General features: G+C 46.4%; 1 protein-coding gene across 19 annotated transcripts in view; it reads left to right on the top strand.

The window, feature by feature from the left end:
• LOC103350841 (rho GTPase-activating protein 20) overlaps nucleotides 1–17593 on the top strand; it is a 95224-nt gene that overhangs the window by 71862 nt on the left and 5769 nt on the right. For 18 of the 19 annotated variants that reach the window (XM_070047642.1, XM_070047656.1, XM_070047661.1 and 15 more), the window contains 5 exons: nucleotides 455–590; nucleotides 11078–11164; nucleotides 13770–13856; nucleotides 15021–15059; nucleotides 16472–16558. In XM_070047642.1, coding sequence (XP_069903743.1) covers nucleotides 455–590; nucleotides 11078–11164; nucleotides 13770–13856; nucleotides 15021–15059; nucleotides 16472–16558 — 436 coding nt within the window. The remainder of the gene's footprint in view (nucleotides 1–454; nucleotides 591–11077; nucleotides 11165–13769; nucleotides 13857–15020; nucleotides 15060–16471; nucleotides 16559–17593) is intronic. The other variant, XM_070047643.1, reaches the window with a different exon arrangement.

The following is a 17593-nucleotide window of genomic DNA, read 5'->3' as shown; positions in this document are numbered from 1 at the left end:
CACGTCAAAGGATCCACAAAGAAACTCTGCTTCTCAAGCTTAAGATAATTCACTTGAGAAGCACATTGCACATGGTTTCTTCTATTGAATACTTTACATATTTTAGTGTGGAACTATTACATCTTCACTTCAAACATCCTGCATAGGTTAATTGACAATTATCCTATTTTTGCCAAAGAAGCTAGTGATAGCAAAATATTAGCCATTCAACTAGGCCACAAAATATGTTGGTCTTTTGATGAGAAGTGTTTTAGGACAAGTTACATAGTATTCTTGAAAGTGTAACTGTCAGTTATGAGATAAAACTGATTCATATGTGTTAATGTCAAGTGCAAATTTTTGTTAGAATCCAGAATTTCACATTTTTGTGATGTTCAAGGTTCACATACAACTTGTGACTCCTAAATATGCCAAGTGGAAAAGAGCACCCCATGTTCATCCTTTTGTGTCGCAGATTTCGCTGGTGGAGTTCCTTATTGACCATTACCCCAGAATATTTGGAGATGACCAGACATCTATGGAGAGCTGTATAAATTCTAACAGAAACTTTGGAGACAGTACCATCATGGGGCAGAGTGCTGCCACCCCAGGTGAGAGCTTCCTGAGGTGGGATCACAGGGCAAGCATGTCAGGTTCTCTGCTTTTCTAAGAAACAGACCACAAGCCTGCCACGTGTCATGGGAGAAGCTCGAGTAATGTCTTGTAGCTCAGGGCTAAACCCAAGAATAATGCTGCCCCTCCCATGACTCCACTTGCTCTGTCTTCACAAGGGAAGCACAGAACAGGAGGTTTCACAGTGTCCTGAGACCAAAGGACAGATAAGGTGATGTACTTGACTTACAACGCCACTCTTGCAAATTATGTCTGCATCAGAGATATCATGTGTTGATATAGTCTAAGGAACCATTTTCTAACCAAATTTAAGTGTAACCCTTACAAATGAGAGTGCCTCATGTGCTGAGGAAACATGGAATTAAAGTAGTATGTGACTTTGCTGCTAAACATACTCAGATGAATGCACACTTTTTTTCATAATAGGTATTTTTTTTTTGACAGAGTGGACAGTGAGAGAGAGAGACAGAGAGAAAGGTCTTCCTTTGCCGTTGATTCACCCTCAAATGGCCGCCGTGGCCGGTGCACCACGCTGATCCGATGGCAGGAGCCAGGTGCTTATCCTGGTCTCCCATGGGGTGCAGGGCCCAAGCACCTGGGCCATCCTCCACTGCACTCCCTGGCCAGAGCAGAGAGCTGGCCTGGAAGAGGGGCAACCGGGACAGAATCCGGCGCCCCGACCGGGACTAGAACCCGGTGTGCCGGTGCCGCAAGGCAGAGGATTAGCCTAGTGAGCTGAGGCGCTGGCCCATAATAGGTATTTATGATACAACTAGAAACAGTGTGTGCACAGGCAAGTTCATTCTTTGGAATTCATTTCGACATACACTGTCCTTGGATATCATTTTGAAGTGTAAGCTTCCTTCCAGAAAATATAAGCATAAGAAAAATAAAGGGGGGGGGGTGCTGTGCAGCAATGGGTAAAACTACCACCTGTGGTGCCAGCATCCCATATAGGTGCCAGTTCGAGTCCTGGCTGCTCTACTTATGACCCAGCTCTCTATGGCTATGGCCTGGGAAAGCAGTAGAAGAAAAATAAAGGGAAAGGATCTGGTAACTTGGAAACTGCATACTCAGTGTTCCTGTGGAAGCCAAGTCAAGAAAAATATAAAGTCAAAACCATTGCCTTAGTTTAGTGGTCACACTGGTAATTCTCTAGCAAGAGAGTTATTAATGGAGGAGTTCAATTACAGTTAGGAAAATTATATGTTTTGGCAAGTTGGTTTGTAGCAGAAGGTTCAAGGCAGTGCAAGGAAGATTCAGTACATGCTTAGGAATCATGCCAGCTGTTCTCTTCAGTAACTCAGAAGACAAGGTTCAGAAGACATGGATAGGCCTAGCCTCTTTGCCAAGTGGAGGATTTTGTTCAGTCACACTCTTTGGCATTGGGTCAGATTCCCAGGTTGGTTTTATTGATTCCACTGCAGAAAAATCTAAAGCTGTTTTAGAACGTGTTCAGAAAACAGACTCATCTCAGTATAAGATAGAAATAAAATCAACTCTGAAACCTCAGCTTCATGTACTCATAAAGGGGGTTTTCCTAAGGTTTCTGAGACCTCATGAAGAAAAGAAAAGAAAACACAGTAGGGGCAGCCAAAATAGCTCAATTGGGAGAGTTAGACTGGAGAAAAGGAAAATATATGCCGAGAACCCAATGCACAAATTGAATCCTTTTTTAGAATTATTATTAATATAAAGAGAACAGATTTCATGTATTTCACAGGTACAATTCTAAGAAGGGAATCATAATTCCCCTCTCCCCCTCTCACTCTCTCAACCCCCCTTTTCTTCCTTACTTTAACTTTTACAAAGCTTTCAATCCACTCGATAATCACAGGCTTAATTTATCACTAACCATATATTCAACAAGTAAAAAAGTAGAAAGACCACAGTTTCACAGGCGTATAAACAAGACCTAAAAAGAACAATCATATCACAAAGTATCTGCTTTATTCCTAAGTATTGTTTGTATTCTATATCACCTGCCACATATCAGAGAAAATATATTTGTCTTTTAGGGACTGGCTTGTATCATTAGGCTTAATGGTTCACACTTGCATCCATTTTTGTGCGAAAGACAGGATTTCATTTTTTTCTTTTTATGGCTGAGTATTCCATAGTGTGTATATACTACATTTTCTTAATTCCATTATCAGTTGATGGATATCTGGGTTGACTGCATATCTTAGCTGTTGTGAATTCAGCTGCATTAAACATGGGGGTACCGATGACTCTTTATATGCTCATTTCATTTTGGGTTAATTCCCAGGAGTGGAATGGCTCAGTCATATGGTAGCTCTATTTTCAGATTTCTGAGGAATCTCCACACTGTCTTCCATAACAGTTCTACTAGCTTACAGTCCCACAAGCAGTGGGTTAGGGTACCTTTTCCCCCACATCATCACCAGCATTTACTGATTTTTGATTTTTGGATGATAGCCATTCTAACTGAGGTGAAGTGAAAAATCACTGTGGTTTTGATTTGCATTTCCCTGCAGGCTAGTGATTCTGAGCATTTGTGCTCCTGTATATTGGTCATTTGAATATTTTGAGCAACAAAATTCCTTTCTAAATTCATTTCAGGTGTGTTATTTTTATTCAAATTCCACTTATGTACAAAACATTAGAATTACCTTAAGAGGTACAAAAAGGATAAGGACAGAGATACTGAAAATCTATCTTGAAAACCAATGACTGAATTTTGCAACTATGAGACAATTATAGAATAACTGAATTCAAAATGTTTGTCTTAGGGTAGGTGCTCTATGGGCAATTTTCTACCAAGGAATTCTATCCTTCCAGGAAAGAAACTGAAGATTTCAAGCAAATTGATAACAGTGGTGCAAACCTTTTATAAACTATCCTTTAGTGTTAGGTGAAAGAAATTTTAGGGAACAGAAAGGAAATTTAAAGGAAGCATGCTATTGGTACTCTTCAGTAACTCAGATTGCAAGGACAGAAGACACAGGTGGTCCCTTTACAAGCTCAGGCTTAACTTCTTTTTCCACTGGAAAGTTTTGGCCAGACACCATACCTTTAATTGGTTCAGACTCCGATGACAGTGTTATATTTTCTGTTGAAGAGAAAACAAAAGTAGTGATAGTATATTTTCAGTCACTTTTCAATATCTGATTGCAGAAGAATTTGTTTGAAATGTAAATATCATTTGCTTCTAATCTGGGTTTCATAAGTTCTGAGACATCATAAAACTAAGTATATTGAAGCATGTCTCTGAGAAAATGGTGCACAGGTTGAATAATTATTGATTATTTGATTTATTTTTAATCCTTGATTAATCATATTAATTAATTAATCATATTAACAATGGGAAAATGAAAGATCTTGTACTTTGGAAAGTACCCATCAGTTTTCCACAGGGAGCCAAGGATAGAATAGCATCATTGACTCATAACAGAGATTGTCATGCAGTTTCTGAGACATCATGAAGACCAGTTTATGAAAGAACGATTAATGAAAAAATGATTTATAGATTTAATACTTTCTTGAGCAAAACCAATCCCTATCCTATATTCATTCTGAGGTTTTTATTTTTATCTTTGAATACTATTTATATACACAACATACAAAGATTACATGTTGGTACATGAAGACACAGAATTTGGAACACTGGGAAGAAGCCTGTATGGCATGAAGTCTTTTTTGTTCACCCCTAACACTGTTCCCTTTCAAAGAGTTTCAAAGAGCACTGGGACTTGGAATTGTGAGCTACCACAGAGTACCAAGGGAAGAGAAAGACAACTGGTAATGTTGCTAGCCTCACTAGAATTTAGAATGGGAATCTTTTTTCGTAAGCAAAAGTAAGTTCACATACCATTTTCCCATAATGCATGTTTGCATGTATCTACTTCCATGTGCTTGTATCATATTTGGATTCAGAATAACTTCATTACCAGCTGTCTGATATTGAAAAGGGTCTGCTGTTGGAAAATATACTCAGATATGTTTTGTTTTTCCTTCAACACAAAATTTCATACTTCAATTGGAGTGTGGCACAGTGTAAGATATGGTGACTGAACAAAATCTTCCACTGGCAAATAATGGCAAGCCTGAGCTGGCCAGGGCCCACATCTGTCTTTTGATCTCTGCATTCTGAATATTGGATGTGTTCATTTAGTAAAATTACTTAGGATTTCATTTTATGCTCTCTACCAATCTTTTAATGTAACATTAAGAGCTTCTTTTTCACAAATGTTTGAAGTGTGTTTCCTAACTAGCTTGACATCTTCAGTTTCTGCCTTGGAAGGGTAGATTCCCTTGAAAGAAAATTGCTAATGAGGCACAAACACTGAGATGACCATTTGCTTCTGCTGGCATTGTGACTCCTTCACAGTCATACACCAAATCAGCACTTTCCAATTTGCCAAGATTCTCATTTTCTGTATTCTCACTCTTGCTACCTCAAATGGTAACTCCAATGTTTTGTAGAATAGTGCTACTCAAAAAAAAATAATATATCTGCAATGAATTTAGAAAATCTCTTGTTTGGCTCAAAAAGAATTCCATCTTTGCATCTTGTACTCATGATATATATTTCCCTTTCCTTTTCTTCATGAGGTTTCAGAAACCTCAAGAAAATCTCCATTATGATTGCCTAATGCTGGGATGTCAAATCATTGACTTGACCTCTGATAAGGTCTGTTTTCCAAACCTATCCTAAGACAACTATAGCTTTTTCTTCAATGGAAGAAATAAAATCTACCTGGGAATTGGACCCACTGTCAGGGAGTGTGACTGGCACAAATACTTCACTGGGCAAGGATGCCAAGACTAAGCATGGAATGAGTCCACCCATGTCTTTTATTTTTTTTTTTGACAGGCAGAGTGGACAGTGAGAGAGAGAGAGACAGAGAGAAAGGTCTTCCTTTTGCCATTGGTTCACCCTCAAATGGCTGCCATGGCCAGCACGCTGCGGCTGGCACACTGCACTGATCTGAAGGCAGGAGCCAGGTGCTTATCCTGGTCTCCCATGGGGTGCAGGGCCCAAGGCACTTGGGCCATCCTCCACTGCACTCCCCGGCCACAGCAGAGAGCTGCCCTGGAAGAGGGGCAACCAGGACAGAATCCGGTGCCCCGACCGGGACTAGAACCCAGTGTGATGGTGCCGCAAGGCAGAGGATTAGTCTATTGAGCCACAGTGCCGGCTGTCTTTTGTTTTTAACTTTTATTTAGTGAATATAAATTACCAAGGTACAGTTTATGGGTTACAATGGCTTTTTCTTCCCCCATAACTTCCCTCCCACCTGCAACCCTCCCCTTTCCCACTCCCTCCCCCCTTCCATTCACATCAAGATTCATTTTCAATTCCCTTTATATACAGAAGATCAATTTAGTATATATTAAGTAAAGATTTCAACAGTTTGCACCCACACAGAAACACAAAGTGAAAAATACTGTTTGAGTACTAGTTATAGCATTAAATCACAATGTACAGCACATTAAGGACAGAGATCCTACATGAGGAGTAAGTGCACAGTGACTCCTGTTGTTGACTTAACAAATTGACACTCTTGTTTATGGCCCCTAGGCTCTTGTCATGAGTTGCCAAGGCTATGGAGGCCTTTTGAGTTTGCTGAATCTGATCATATTTAGACAAGGTCATAGTCAAAGTGGAAGTTCTCTCCTCCCTTCAGAGAAAGGCACCTCCTTCTTTGAAGACCTGTTCTTTCCACTGGGATCTCACAGAGATCTTTCATTTAGGTCATTTTTTTTTTTTGCCAGAGTGTCTTGGCTTTCCATGCCTGAAATACTCTCATGGGCTTTTTAGCCAGATCCACATGCCTTTAGGGCTGATTCTGAGGCCAGAGTGCTGTTTAAGACATCCGCCATTCTATGAGTCGGCTGTGTATCCCACTTCCCATGTTGGATCTTTCTCTCCCTTTTTTTATTCTATCAGTTAGTATTTTCAGACAGAAATCTTGTTTATGTTATCCCTTTGGCTCTTAGTCCTATCATTATGATCAATTGTAAACAGAAATTGATCACTTGGACTAGTGAGATGGCATTGGTACATGCTACCTTGTTGGGATTGAATTGGAATCCCCTGGTATGTTTCTAACTCTACCATTTGGGGCAAGTCCAATTGAGCATGTCCCAAATTGTACATCTCTTCCCTCTCTTATTCCCACTCTTATATTTAACAGGGATCACTTTCCAGTTAAGTTTCAACACTTAAGAATAACTGTGTATTAATTACAGAATTCATCCAACAGTATTAAGTAGAACAACCAAAAAAATACTAAAAGGGATAAAGTATTAAGTTGTTCATCAACAGTCAGGGCAAGGGTTGATCAAGTCACCATTTCTCGTAGTGTCCATTTCATTTTAACAGGTTTCCTTTTTGGTGCTCAGTTAGTTGTCACCAATCAGGGAGAATATATGATATTTGTCCCTTTGGGATTGATTTATTTCACTCAGCATCATGTGTTCCATATTCCTCCATTTTGTTGCAAATGACTGGATGTCATTGTTTTTAATGCTGTATAGTACTCTATAGAGTACATATCACAAAATTTCTTTATCCAGTCTACTGTTGATGGGTGTTTAGGTTTTTCCAGGTCTTAGCTATTGTGAATTGAGCTGCAATAAACATTAAGGTGCAGACTGCTTTTTTGTTTGCCATTTTAATTTCCTTTGGGTAAATCCAAGGAGTGGGATGGCTGGGTTGTATGGTAGGGTTATCTTCAGGTTTCTGAGGAATCTCCAGACTCACTTCCATAGTGGCTTGACCAGTTTGCATTCCCACCAACAGTGGGTTAGTGTCCCCTTTCCAGCACATCCTCTCCAGCATCTGTTGTAGGTAGATTTCTGTATGTGAGCCATTCTAACCAGGGTGAGGTGAAACCTCATTGTTCCACCCATGTCTTTTGCCCTCTCTGGCTTCTGAGTCAGTGAAAATAACAGTTGTCAGGGTTCTTTAGGATTTTATCCCATCTTCCCTAAAATTTCTTGAAACCTCCACCAAGAACTAACTTGCCAAAATGGTTGAGCAGCTTTCCTAACTTGGATTGAAGTAATCCATTGTTGTCCTGGAGGAATAAAATTCCTTGATAGTGATTAACCCTTGTTGTCTCTATGCCAAGATGTGGATTAGCATCGTATCACTTTTTCCTTGGCTCTCACTGGAAAACTGGTCACTTCCCTAATTACTGGATCTTTTCATTTCATCTATGTCTATCTTATTTTTGTAAAAGGGGAAGGGCAATTCTTAGCACAGAAATGACTTGATGAAGAGCCCTTCTGTATCACAAAGTTATAGAGTCACAGAAATTGGTTCCATAATCACTGGGATCATCAAGGCTTGCCAGTAGGTCAAGAGGAAGGCCAACTTTGTCTCTCTCAGCACCAAGATCAAGGTCCTGGCTGTCACACTCTCTGGGGAGATTGAAACTGAACTCTTGGTGCAGCAAAGATATACAACCAAAGAAACCCATATTCAGCTCAAGCCCAACTTCCATCCTTATGAACTGCAGCAGACTATACTCTGTGACACTTCTAGACACAGTTAACATTGATGAACACAAAAGAAATCACTAAGAGACTAGACTCCTAGAGTAGCTTAATTCTAACACAAAGCAAAAATTCAAGTGATAATGCTGCATTTGGCTAAACCATGAACTCTTTTCAACAAAAAGTGATTCATAAAGAAGAGAAATGAAGAAACATTTCTATGCCCAGACATGCTTTCTGTCCTCTTTCTATTGAAATACTGAATTAAAGAGATGGCATGGTTGTTTTGTATTTTAACCTTTCGTCCCTAAATGCTTGGAGCCATCTGCCATATACTGAATTTACTAAATATGTGAGGGCAAGGCTAATGTCAATTGAAGTTTTCAGTTGCTATGCAGGAAGGAAAATTTAATTCAACATGACCCCTACTAAGAGAGTGAATTAGGCATTACATTGTACTTTCTTGGCTCCCTAGCACAACAAATAGACAAATGACAACAGAAACTTTTGTCCCACTGCACCTGATGGCCCAGTGTGCAAAGGTTAGGGGATGCCTGGCCTGAGTTTGGCCTGGGCCCAGACAGGCCTTCTGAACTGTGTCCTCTGAGCTGCCAAGAAGTGTAGTGGCATGCTGCTCTAGAAGTCCTCTTTCTTTACCCCGTGTTGCCCTTCACCTTACACCCAGAGCCAACATGCACCCATGTTTGCATGAGGGTCTCCACCTCATGCAAATCCATGTGACCTTGTGTGAGAAGGATGGGATTCCTTGGTGGGAAATAACTGGGATGGCCCCTGGATCAACAAAGCCACTTTGGCTGCCCGTAACTGTAGCCATTGCTGCCTGAGGAACCTCCATTACATCACCTCTACCCCACCATGTCCCTTTCTTGCATCTTTCTGTTGGCCTCGGCTTTCTGGAAGGGTCACAGTGATTCAGTGGACACTAAGCATACCCATGGATAGAAAGGAAACACTGAAGAAAGGATGAAACCCAGGGAATGGCTTTGATCCTGGTCAGTGACATCAATATGCCATTTTCTCTTAGTAGGTGTTGACTTGTACTGCAGGATGAGTCTGAGAAGTCAGGAAAATGCAGCATGTGAGTGCCTGTGTGGTCCTTGGGCTTCAGGACATTGCTTTGGCTTCTTTGTGATGTGGCATTGGGGTGTTGTGGGAACATCCTTTGAGACAGGTTGTGTTTTCTCTTCATAGCCCTACTGACTCTTCCATGGGATTGCAATCTCAAGGAAGGTATGCTGACTGACTGACCCAAATGGGGCCCATTGCTGCTAAGCCTGAGCTGGCCATGGGCCCAGCTTCATTCTCGCCTCTGCACTCTGGCACTTGATGTGTTCTCATATCACCCTTGCAGAACCGTGTCTTGGTTGGTCTTCTTCACCAGTGTTTGAGCCACCTGGAGCACTGCTTTTTCAAGGGCTTCTACCTTTGGGTTCCTGAACCTGGCTCAAGACTTTGTTTTTTGTCCTGGCTGGGTAGAGTTTCTCAGTGCCATGGTTTCCACTGTGACAGCCATTTTCTTGACAGGGCTCCTTCATGATCAGATGGCAGTGCACTCAAAGGGCCCTTTCCCGGGAGCCAAGGTTTCCGGTTTCACTCTCCTTTCCAGTGGATAGTGTGGTCATTCCAATGCTTTGTCCACAAGGGCTGACCCCAAACTTGCAGCGCCTCTGAAGGGAACTTGGACAGAAGCATGGTTGGCTCTGCAAGGATCTTCCCTTTGCATGTTGTTCTCCTGAGACATACTTTCCTTTTTTTGGCTTTGGCTGGTCTCAGAACTCCTGGGAAAGTATCCATGAAGCAAGGCTGTTCCCTGAAGTCAAGTCATCGATTTGACCTCTGATGCTGGCATGAGTATGTTCTCGAACTGTGACCTAAGATACCTGGAGATTTGTCTGCCAGTATTCTGTCAAACCAACGTGAGAATCTGACCCAATATTTTGAGTGGGTCAGGCCCCAATCCTCCACTTGTGGACAAGACCAGACCTGAGCTGGTGTGTGTTGCTGTCTATCCTCTGTCATCTGAGTGAGCAAACATGAGAGATGGCGTGGTTCCTTTTGATTTTCTCCCACCTTCCCCACATGCCGGGAGCATCCACCAGACACTGACTTGACTAAGCATGTGCTAACATGGTTCTCAGTTGCTTTCCTGGAGGGGCTAGAGAATTCCTAGAGGTGTACCCAGGTGGCCCATCACCTGAAGCAGTAGGCTCGGTGAAGTTAGGTTCTTTCTGGGCTCCCACTGAGACATGGAGATGTCAGATGCCTAGTTCCTAGATCCTTTCACTTCTCCTGCCTCGTCACCTTCCCTTGAGGAAGGGAAGAGCTGATCTCAAACAGTGAGCCATAGACAAGGAAGGGAACCCACTTGTAAGAGTGGGGTAAAGGCTGGCACCATGGCTCAATAGGCTAATCCTCCACCTGTGTCACCGGCACACCAGGTTCTAGTCTCGGTCAGGGTGCCAGATTCTGTCCTGGTTGCTCCTCTTCCTGTCCAGCTCTCTGCTGTGGCCCGGGAGTGCAGGGGAAGATGGCCCAAGTGCTTGGGCCCTGCACCTACAAGGGAGACCAGGAGAAGCACCTGGCTCATGACTTTGGATCGGCGCAGTGTGCTGGCCGCAGTGGCCATTGGGAGTGAAAAAACAGAAAAGGAAGACATTTCTCTCTCTCTCTCTCTCTCCCATTGTACACTCTGCCAGTGGGGGGAAAAAAAAGAGTGGGGTGAAACCAAGAAATTTGTGGCCTAACAGGAGGACTGCCAACCCCAAGCGTGGTACCACCCCCAACCATGCCAGGTTTCCTTCCTCGGGATTTTATTTCGTAGAAAACCCCCACAATGTCTCTGAACTGACATAAGCACCCACAATAGGAGTTTGTAATGAGGGAGTGGGAGAACATTTCTCTGCTTGGTTTCAGAGGCAGAGACAGTCTGTCATCTGAAAAGAGACTCAGACCAAATGTGTTTCTTCTTCTTCCATAGGCACTAGCACCCAAGAGTCTCAGGTGTGCTCTCCTATGCTGGATGTGCCAGACCAACCGGCGACTGATGAATCTGAGACTGACCATGGTAGGGGCCCTGTGTCTTGTGTCCTATGGCCTGGGTGACCCCTGGGTTGACAGAGCTCATTTTCTGAGACCAGGCTTCATGTTCCCTGTGGGACTGGGAAGCTGCTGCAAAGGGATTCCTTGTCCCAAAAAATGTGCCTGTGCTCTTGAGCTGTGGTGGAATCCTCAGCTATCTGCCCAGAAAGGATGTACTTCCTGGGTAGAGAAGTGTCAGAGTGCGAGTCAGGTTCACCAAGACACCGCATGTCCTCCAGGATTCTCTCATTGGCTGCACACTGCCTGGGCCTTTCTGCAAGTTCTCAGAGTCTTCTCGTTGTGTCTCCTTACTCGTTGGTGAGGGGGTTATGGATCCTGGTACCCATGTCTGCTACTGCCATGAATCCATCTGGTGCCAAAGCTGCCAAGCTAACATGCATTGCTTCTTCAACAGACGGTGCACGTGCAGAGCCCTGATTGGCCTCAGTGTTGAGTGTCCTAGCTGCACCACATGGCCCAGTGTGTGGAGGTTCGGGGATGCCTGGCCTGAGCTCGGCCTGGGCCCAGACGTGAATTCTGAACTGTGCTCCCTGAGCTCCTGAGAAATGCAGTGGCATGCTGCTCCAGGAATCCTCCTTCTTTCCCCTGTGTTCTCGTTCACCTTACACCCAGAGCCAATAGGCACCAATGCTTGCATGAGGGATAAACTTGGCTTAAAGCTTTAGAACCCATGGGGCAAGATGGACTCTTGGTGGGAAATGGCTGGGGAGTCCTAGGACTAACACAGCCACTTTGGCTGCCATGACAGTATCCATGGCTGCCCAAGTGACACCCATTGCATCACCTCTACCCCACCATGTCCCTTGCTTGCATCTTCCTGTTGGTCTTGGCTTTCTTAAGGGTCATGGCAATTCAGTGGACACTAAGCATACCCATGGATAGAAAGGAAACATCTAAGAAAGGATGAAACACAAGGGATCATTTTTTTCCCACTCAGTGACATCCATGCACCATTTTCTCTTAGTAGGTGTGGCTCATTAACCAGGATGTTAACACGAAGTAAGGAATATCCAGCATGTGCGTGCATGTGGTCTTTTGGCTTCAGAATGTTGCTCTTCCTTAACTGGGATGTGGTGTTGGGGTGTTGTGGGAACATCCTTTGAGACATGTTGTGTTTTCCTTTCATTGGAGTCCGATCTCGAGGAAGGTATGCTGCATGACTAAAATGGGTCCCATTGCTGCCAGGCCTGAGCTAACCGTGGGCCCTGCTGATAACATTATCTGCAAACTAACCCTTGATGTGTACTTGTAACAAAATTACAGACACATGTCTTTGTTGGTCTCCAGCAATGTTTGAGACAACTGGAGCACTGCTTTTTCAAGTGCTTCTGCCTTCAGGTTTCATAACCTTGCTTGAAGGATTTTTTTGTCCCAGATGTTGAGAGTTTCTTGGTGAAACAGTGTCCAGAGTGACAGCCACTTTCTTGCCGGGTTTCTACCAACCTGAGGGCAGCACACTAGTGGGTATTTTCTAAGGTGCCAAAGTTTCTAGTTTCACTCAGCTTTCCACCAGGTATGTGGTCACTTCAATACATGGCCCAAAGAGCTGGCCCTGAACTCGCAGTGTCGCTGATGGGGAAACAGTAAAAAAATTGCTTGCCTACAGAAGATCTTCTCTTTGCCAGTTCTCCAGAGACATAACCTTCCATTGTTTGACTTTGGCTGATTCAGAACACCAGGGAGTGTGCCTCAAGCATGGCTATTGCCCAAGGTCAAGTCATCGATTTGACCTCTGATGCTGGCACGAGTGTGTTCTCCAAACCTGCCCTAAGGCACCTTGAGATTTGTCTGCCGTGGAGTCTGTGCACTCTACATGAGAATCTGACCCAGTGTCCTGGAGTGGGGCAGGCCACGATCCTGTGCTGGGGGGGAAGAGCAGACCCGAGCTGGTACGTGGCCACGCTTGCCGTCTGTTCGCTGTGCGCTGTCCTCTGTTCACTGTCCTCTGAATGAGCACACATGAGAGATGTCGTGGTGGCTTCAAATTTTCTCCCAACTCCCCCATGTGCCAGGAGCTGTCCACTGGGGACTGACTCGACAAAGCATGTGCAGGACATGAGCTGGCTCATGGGAATTGAGGCTCTCAGTTGCTGTGCTGCTGGACAGGGAATTCCTAGAGCTGTACCCACCTGACCCCCCACGGACATTAGGCTCATTCTGGTCTCCCACTGGAACACGGAGTGAGCACTTACCCTCGTTCCCAGATCCTTTCCCTTCACATGCCTCGTCGCCTCTCCCTGTGGAAGGGAAGGGCTGATCTTAACACTTGAGCGGCAGACAGGGATGGAAACCTACTTTCCAGAGTGTGGTTAAACCAAGAAATTGTGTGGCCCAACATTTGAGGACTGTCCCCCTGACACCCAGCCCAGGCCCCAACCAACCCAGTTTCTCTCCCTCTGGAGTGTTTTCATAGACACGACCCCATGAGGCCTCCGAACTGAAATAAGCACCCACAATAGGAGTTTGTGATGTGGGGGTGGGAGAACATTTCTCTGCCTGGTTTCAGAGGCGGAGGCAGTCTGTCATCAGAAACGAGACTCAGACCAAATTTGTTTCTTCTTCTTCCAAAGGCACTAGCACACAAGAGAATCGAGTGTGCTCTCCTAAGCTGGACTTGCCAGACCAACCGGTGACTGATGAATCTGAGACTGACCATGGTAGGGGCCCTGTGTCTTGTGTCCTATGCCCCTGGGTGACCACTGGGTTGACAGAGCTCATTTTCTGAGAACCGGCTTCATGTTCCCTATGGGACTGGGAAGCTGTCGCAAAGTGATTCCTTGTCCCAAAAAATGTGCCTGTGCTCTTGAGCTGTGGTGGAATCCTCAGCTATCTGCCCAGAAAGGATGTACTTCCTGGGTAGAGAAGTGTCAGGGTGCGAGTCATGTTCACCGAGACCGCCGCATGTCCTCCAGGATTCTCTCATTGGCTGCACACTGCCTGGGCCTTTCTGCAAGTTCTCAGAGTCTTCTCGTTGTGTCTCCTTACTCGTTGGTGAGGGGGTTATGGATCCTGGTACCCATGTCTGCTACTGCCATGAAGCCATCTGGTGCAAAACCTGCCAAGCTAGCACGCGTTGATTCTTCAACAGACGGTGCACATGCAGAGCCCTGATTGGCCTCAGCATCGAGTGTCCTAGCTGCACCTCGTGGCCCAGTGTGCGGAGGTTCGGGGATGCCTGGCCTGAGCCCAGCCTGGGCCCAGACGTGAATTTTGAACTGTGCACGCTGGGCTCCCGGGAAATGCAGTGGCATGCTGCCCCAGGAGTCCTCCTTCTTTCCCCTGTGTTCCCCTTCTGCTTACACCCAGAGCCAACATGCACCCAAGCTTACATGAAGATCCCTTTGCCTTTAGACTCTGTCTGGGCAGCATGGGACTCCTTGATGGGCAATGGCCAGGGTGGGCCCTGGACTAACACAGCCACTTTGGCTGCCCGTGACAGTATCCGTGGCTGCCCAAGGGACACCCATTGCACCATCTCTACCCCACCATGTCCCTTGCCTTCATCTTTCTGTTGGCCTCGGCTTTCTGGAAGGGTCACGGCAATTCAGTGGACACTAAGCTTACCCACGGATGGAAAGGAAACATCTAAGAAAGGATGGAAAACAGGGGATCGTTTTGTTCCCGCTCAGTTATGTCCATGCGCCATTTTCTCTGAGTAGGAGTTGACTCGTTCTGCAGGATGAGACCTCAAAGTCAGCACAATCCAGCGTATGCGTGCGTGCGGTCCTTGGGCTTCAGAACGTTGCTCCTCCTCCTTTGGGACGTGGTGTTGGGGTGTTGTGGGGACATCCTTTGAGACAGGCTGTGTTTTCTCTTCACAGACCTCCCGGTGCTCCCTCGGGAGGCTGACCTTGACGAAGGTATGTTGACTGACCGACTCCAACTCCAATGGGGCCCGTTGCTGCCAGGCCTGAGCTGGCTGTAGGCCCAGCTCCATGCAAGCCTCTGCACCCTGGCACTTGGTGTGTTCTCCTAACACATGTGCAGACACGCGCCTTTGAAGGCGTCCACAAATATCGGAACCACCTGGAGCGCTGCTTGTTCAAGTGCCTCTGCCTTTGGGGTTCCCAACCTTGCTTGAAGGCTGCGTGTTTTGTCCCAGATGGGGAGAGTTTCTCGGTGCCACAGTGTCCACTGCGACAGCCATTTTCTTGCGGGGTTCAACCATGATCTGACGGCAGCACGCTCCATGGGCACTTTCCCAGAAGCCAAGGTTTCCAGCCTGACTCTGTTTTCCGCTGGGTGCTGTGGTCACTCCAATGCTTGGCTCAGGAGTGCCAACTCGCAGCGCCTCTGAGGGAACTTAGGAAGGAAAACCTTTGGCCCCGGCAAGATCTTCTCTTTGCCTGCTGTTCTCCTGAAACTTCACTTTCCTTGTTTGGCTTTGGCTGGTTCCGAACCTCCGGGAAAGCGTGCCTGAAGCATGGCTGTTGCCCGAGGTCAAGTCATCGATTTGACCTCTGATGCTGGCACGAGTGTGTTCTCCAAACCTGCCCTAAGGCACCTTGAGATTTGTCTGCCATGGAGTCTGTGCACTCTACATGAGAATCTGACCCAGTGTCCTGGAGTGGGGCAGGCCACGATCCTGCGCTGGGGGAGAAGAGCAGACCCAAGCTGGTGCATGGCCACGCTTGCCTTCTGTCCGCTGTCCGCTGTCCTCTGTCCTCTGAGGGAGCACACATGAGAAATGTCCTGGCGGCTTTGTATTTTCTCCCAACTCCCCCACGTGCCGGGAGCTGTCCACCGGGGACTGACTCGACCAAGCATGTGCAGGACATGAGCTAGCTCATGTGAATTGAGGCTCTCAGTTGCTGTGCTGCTGGACAGGGAATTCCTAGAGCTGTACCCACCTGACCCCTCACGGACATTAGGCTCATTCTGGTCTCCCACTGGAACACGGAGTGAGCACTTGCCCTAGTTCCTGGATCCTTTCACTTCACATGCCTCGTCACCTTCCCTTGTGGAAGGGAAGAGCCACAGACAAGGAGGGGAACCCACTTGTAAGAGTGGGGTGAAACCAAGAGATTGTGTGGCCCGACTGGAGGACTGCCCGCCCCCAGGCCTGGCCCCACCCCCAACCATTCCAGGTTCCCTTCCTCAGGTTTTTATTTCCTAGAAAACCCCCACAATGTCTCTGAACTGACATAAGCACCCACAATAGGAGTTTGTGATGAGGCGGTGGGAGAACATTTCTCGTCCTGGCTTCAGAGGCGGAGGCGGTCTGTCATCTGAAAAGAGTCTCAGACCAAATTTGTTTCTTCTTCCTCCACAGACACTAGCACCCGAGAGTCTCGGGTGTGCTCTCCTGAGCGGGACTTGCTGGACCAAATGACGACTGATGAATCCGAGACTGACCATGGTAGGGGCCCTGTGTCTTGTGTCCTATGCCCCTGGGTGACCACTGGGTTGACAGAGCTCATTTTCTGAGAACCGGCTTCATGTTCCCTATGGGACTGGGAAGCTGTCGCAAAGTGATTCCTTGTCCCAAAACATGTGCCTGTGCTCTTGAGCTGTGGTGGAATCCTCAGCTATCTGCCCAGAAAGGATGTACTTCCTGGGTAGAGAAGTGTCAGGGTGCGAGTCATGTTCACCGAGACCGCCGCATGTCCTCCAGGATTCTCTCATTGGCTGCACACTGCCTGGGCCTTTCTGCAAGTTCTCAGAGTCTTCTCGTTGTGTCTCCTTACTCGTTGGTGAGGGGGTTATGGATCCTGGTACCCATGTCTGCTACTGCCATGAAGCCGTCTGGTGCAAAACCTGCCAAGCTAGCACGCGTTGATTCTTCAACAGACGGTGCACATGCAGAGCCCTGATTGGCCTCAGCATCGAGTGTCCTAGCTGCACCTCGTGGCCCAGTGTGCGGAGGTTCGGGGATGCCTGGCCTGAGCCCAGCCTGGGCCCAGACGTGAATTTTGAACTGTGCACGCTGGGCTCCCGAGAAATGCAGTGGCATGCTGCCCCAGGAGTCCTCCTTCTTTCCCCTGTGTTCCCCTTCTGCTTACACCCAGAGCCAACATGCACCCAAGCTTACATGAAGATCCCTTTGCCTTGGACCCTTTAGACTCTGTCTGGGCAGCATGGGACTCCTTGATGGGCAATGGCCAGGGTGGGCCCTGGACTAACACAGCCACTTTGGCTGCCTGTGACAGTATCCGTGGCTGCCCAAGGGACACCCATTGCACCATCTCTACCCCACCATGTCCCTTGCCTTCATCTTTCTGTTGGCCTCGGCTTTCTGGAAGGGTCACGGCAATTCAGTGGACACTAAGCTTACCCACGGATGGAAAGGAAACATCTAAGAAAGGATGGAAAACAGGGGATCGTTTTGTTCCCGCTCAGTTATGTCCATGCGCCATTTTCTCTGAGTAGGAGTTGACTCGTTCTGCAGGATGAG

Source organism: Oryctolagus cuniculus, chromosome 8 (genome assembly GCF_964237555.1).
Source record: "Oryctolagus cuniculus chromosome 8, mOryCun1.1, whole genome shotgun sequence".
Lineage (NCBI taxonomy): Eukaryota > Metazoa > Chordata > Mammalia > Lagomorpha > Leporidae > Oryctolagus > Oryctolagus cuniculus.
Note: the sequence above shows the minus strand (reverse complement) of the source record. Positions and strands in the feature narration are given on the sequence as shown.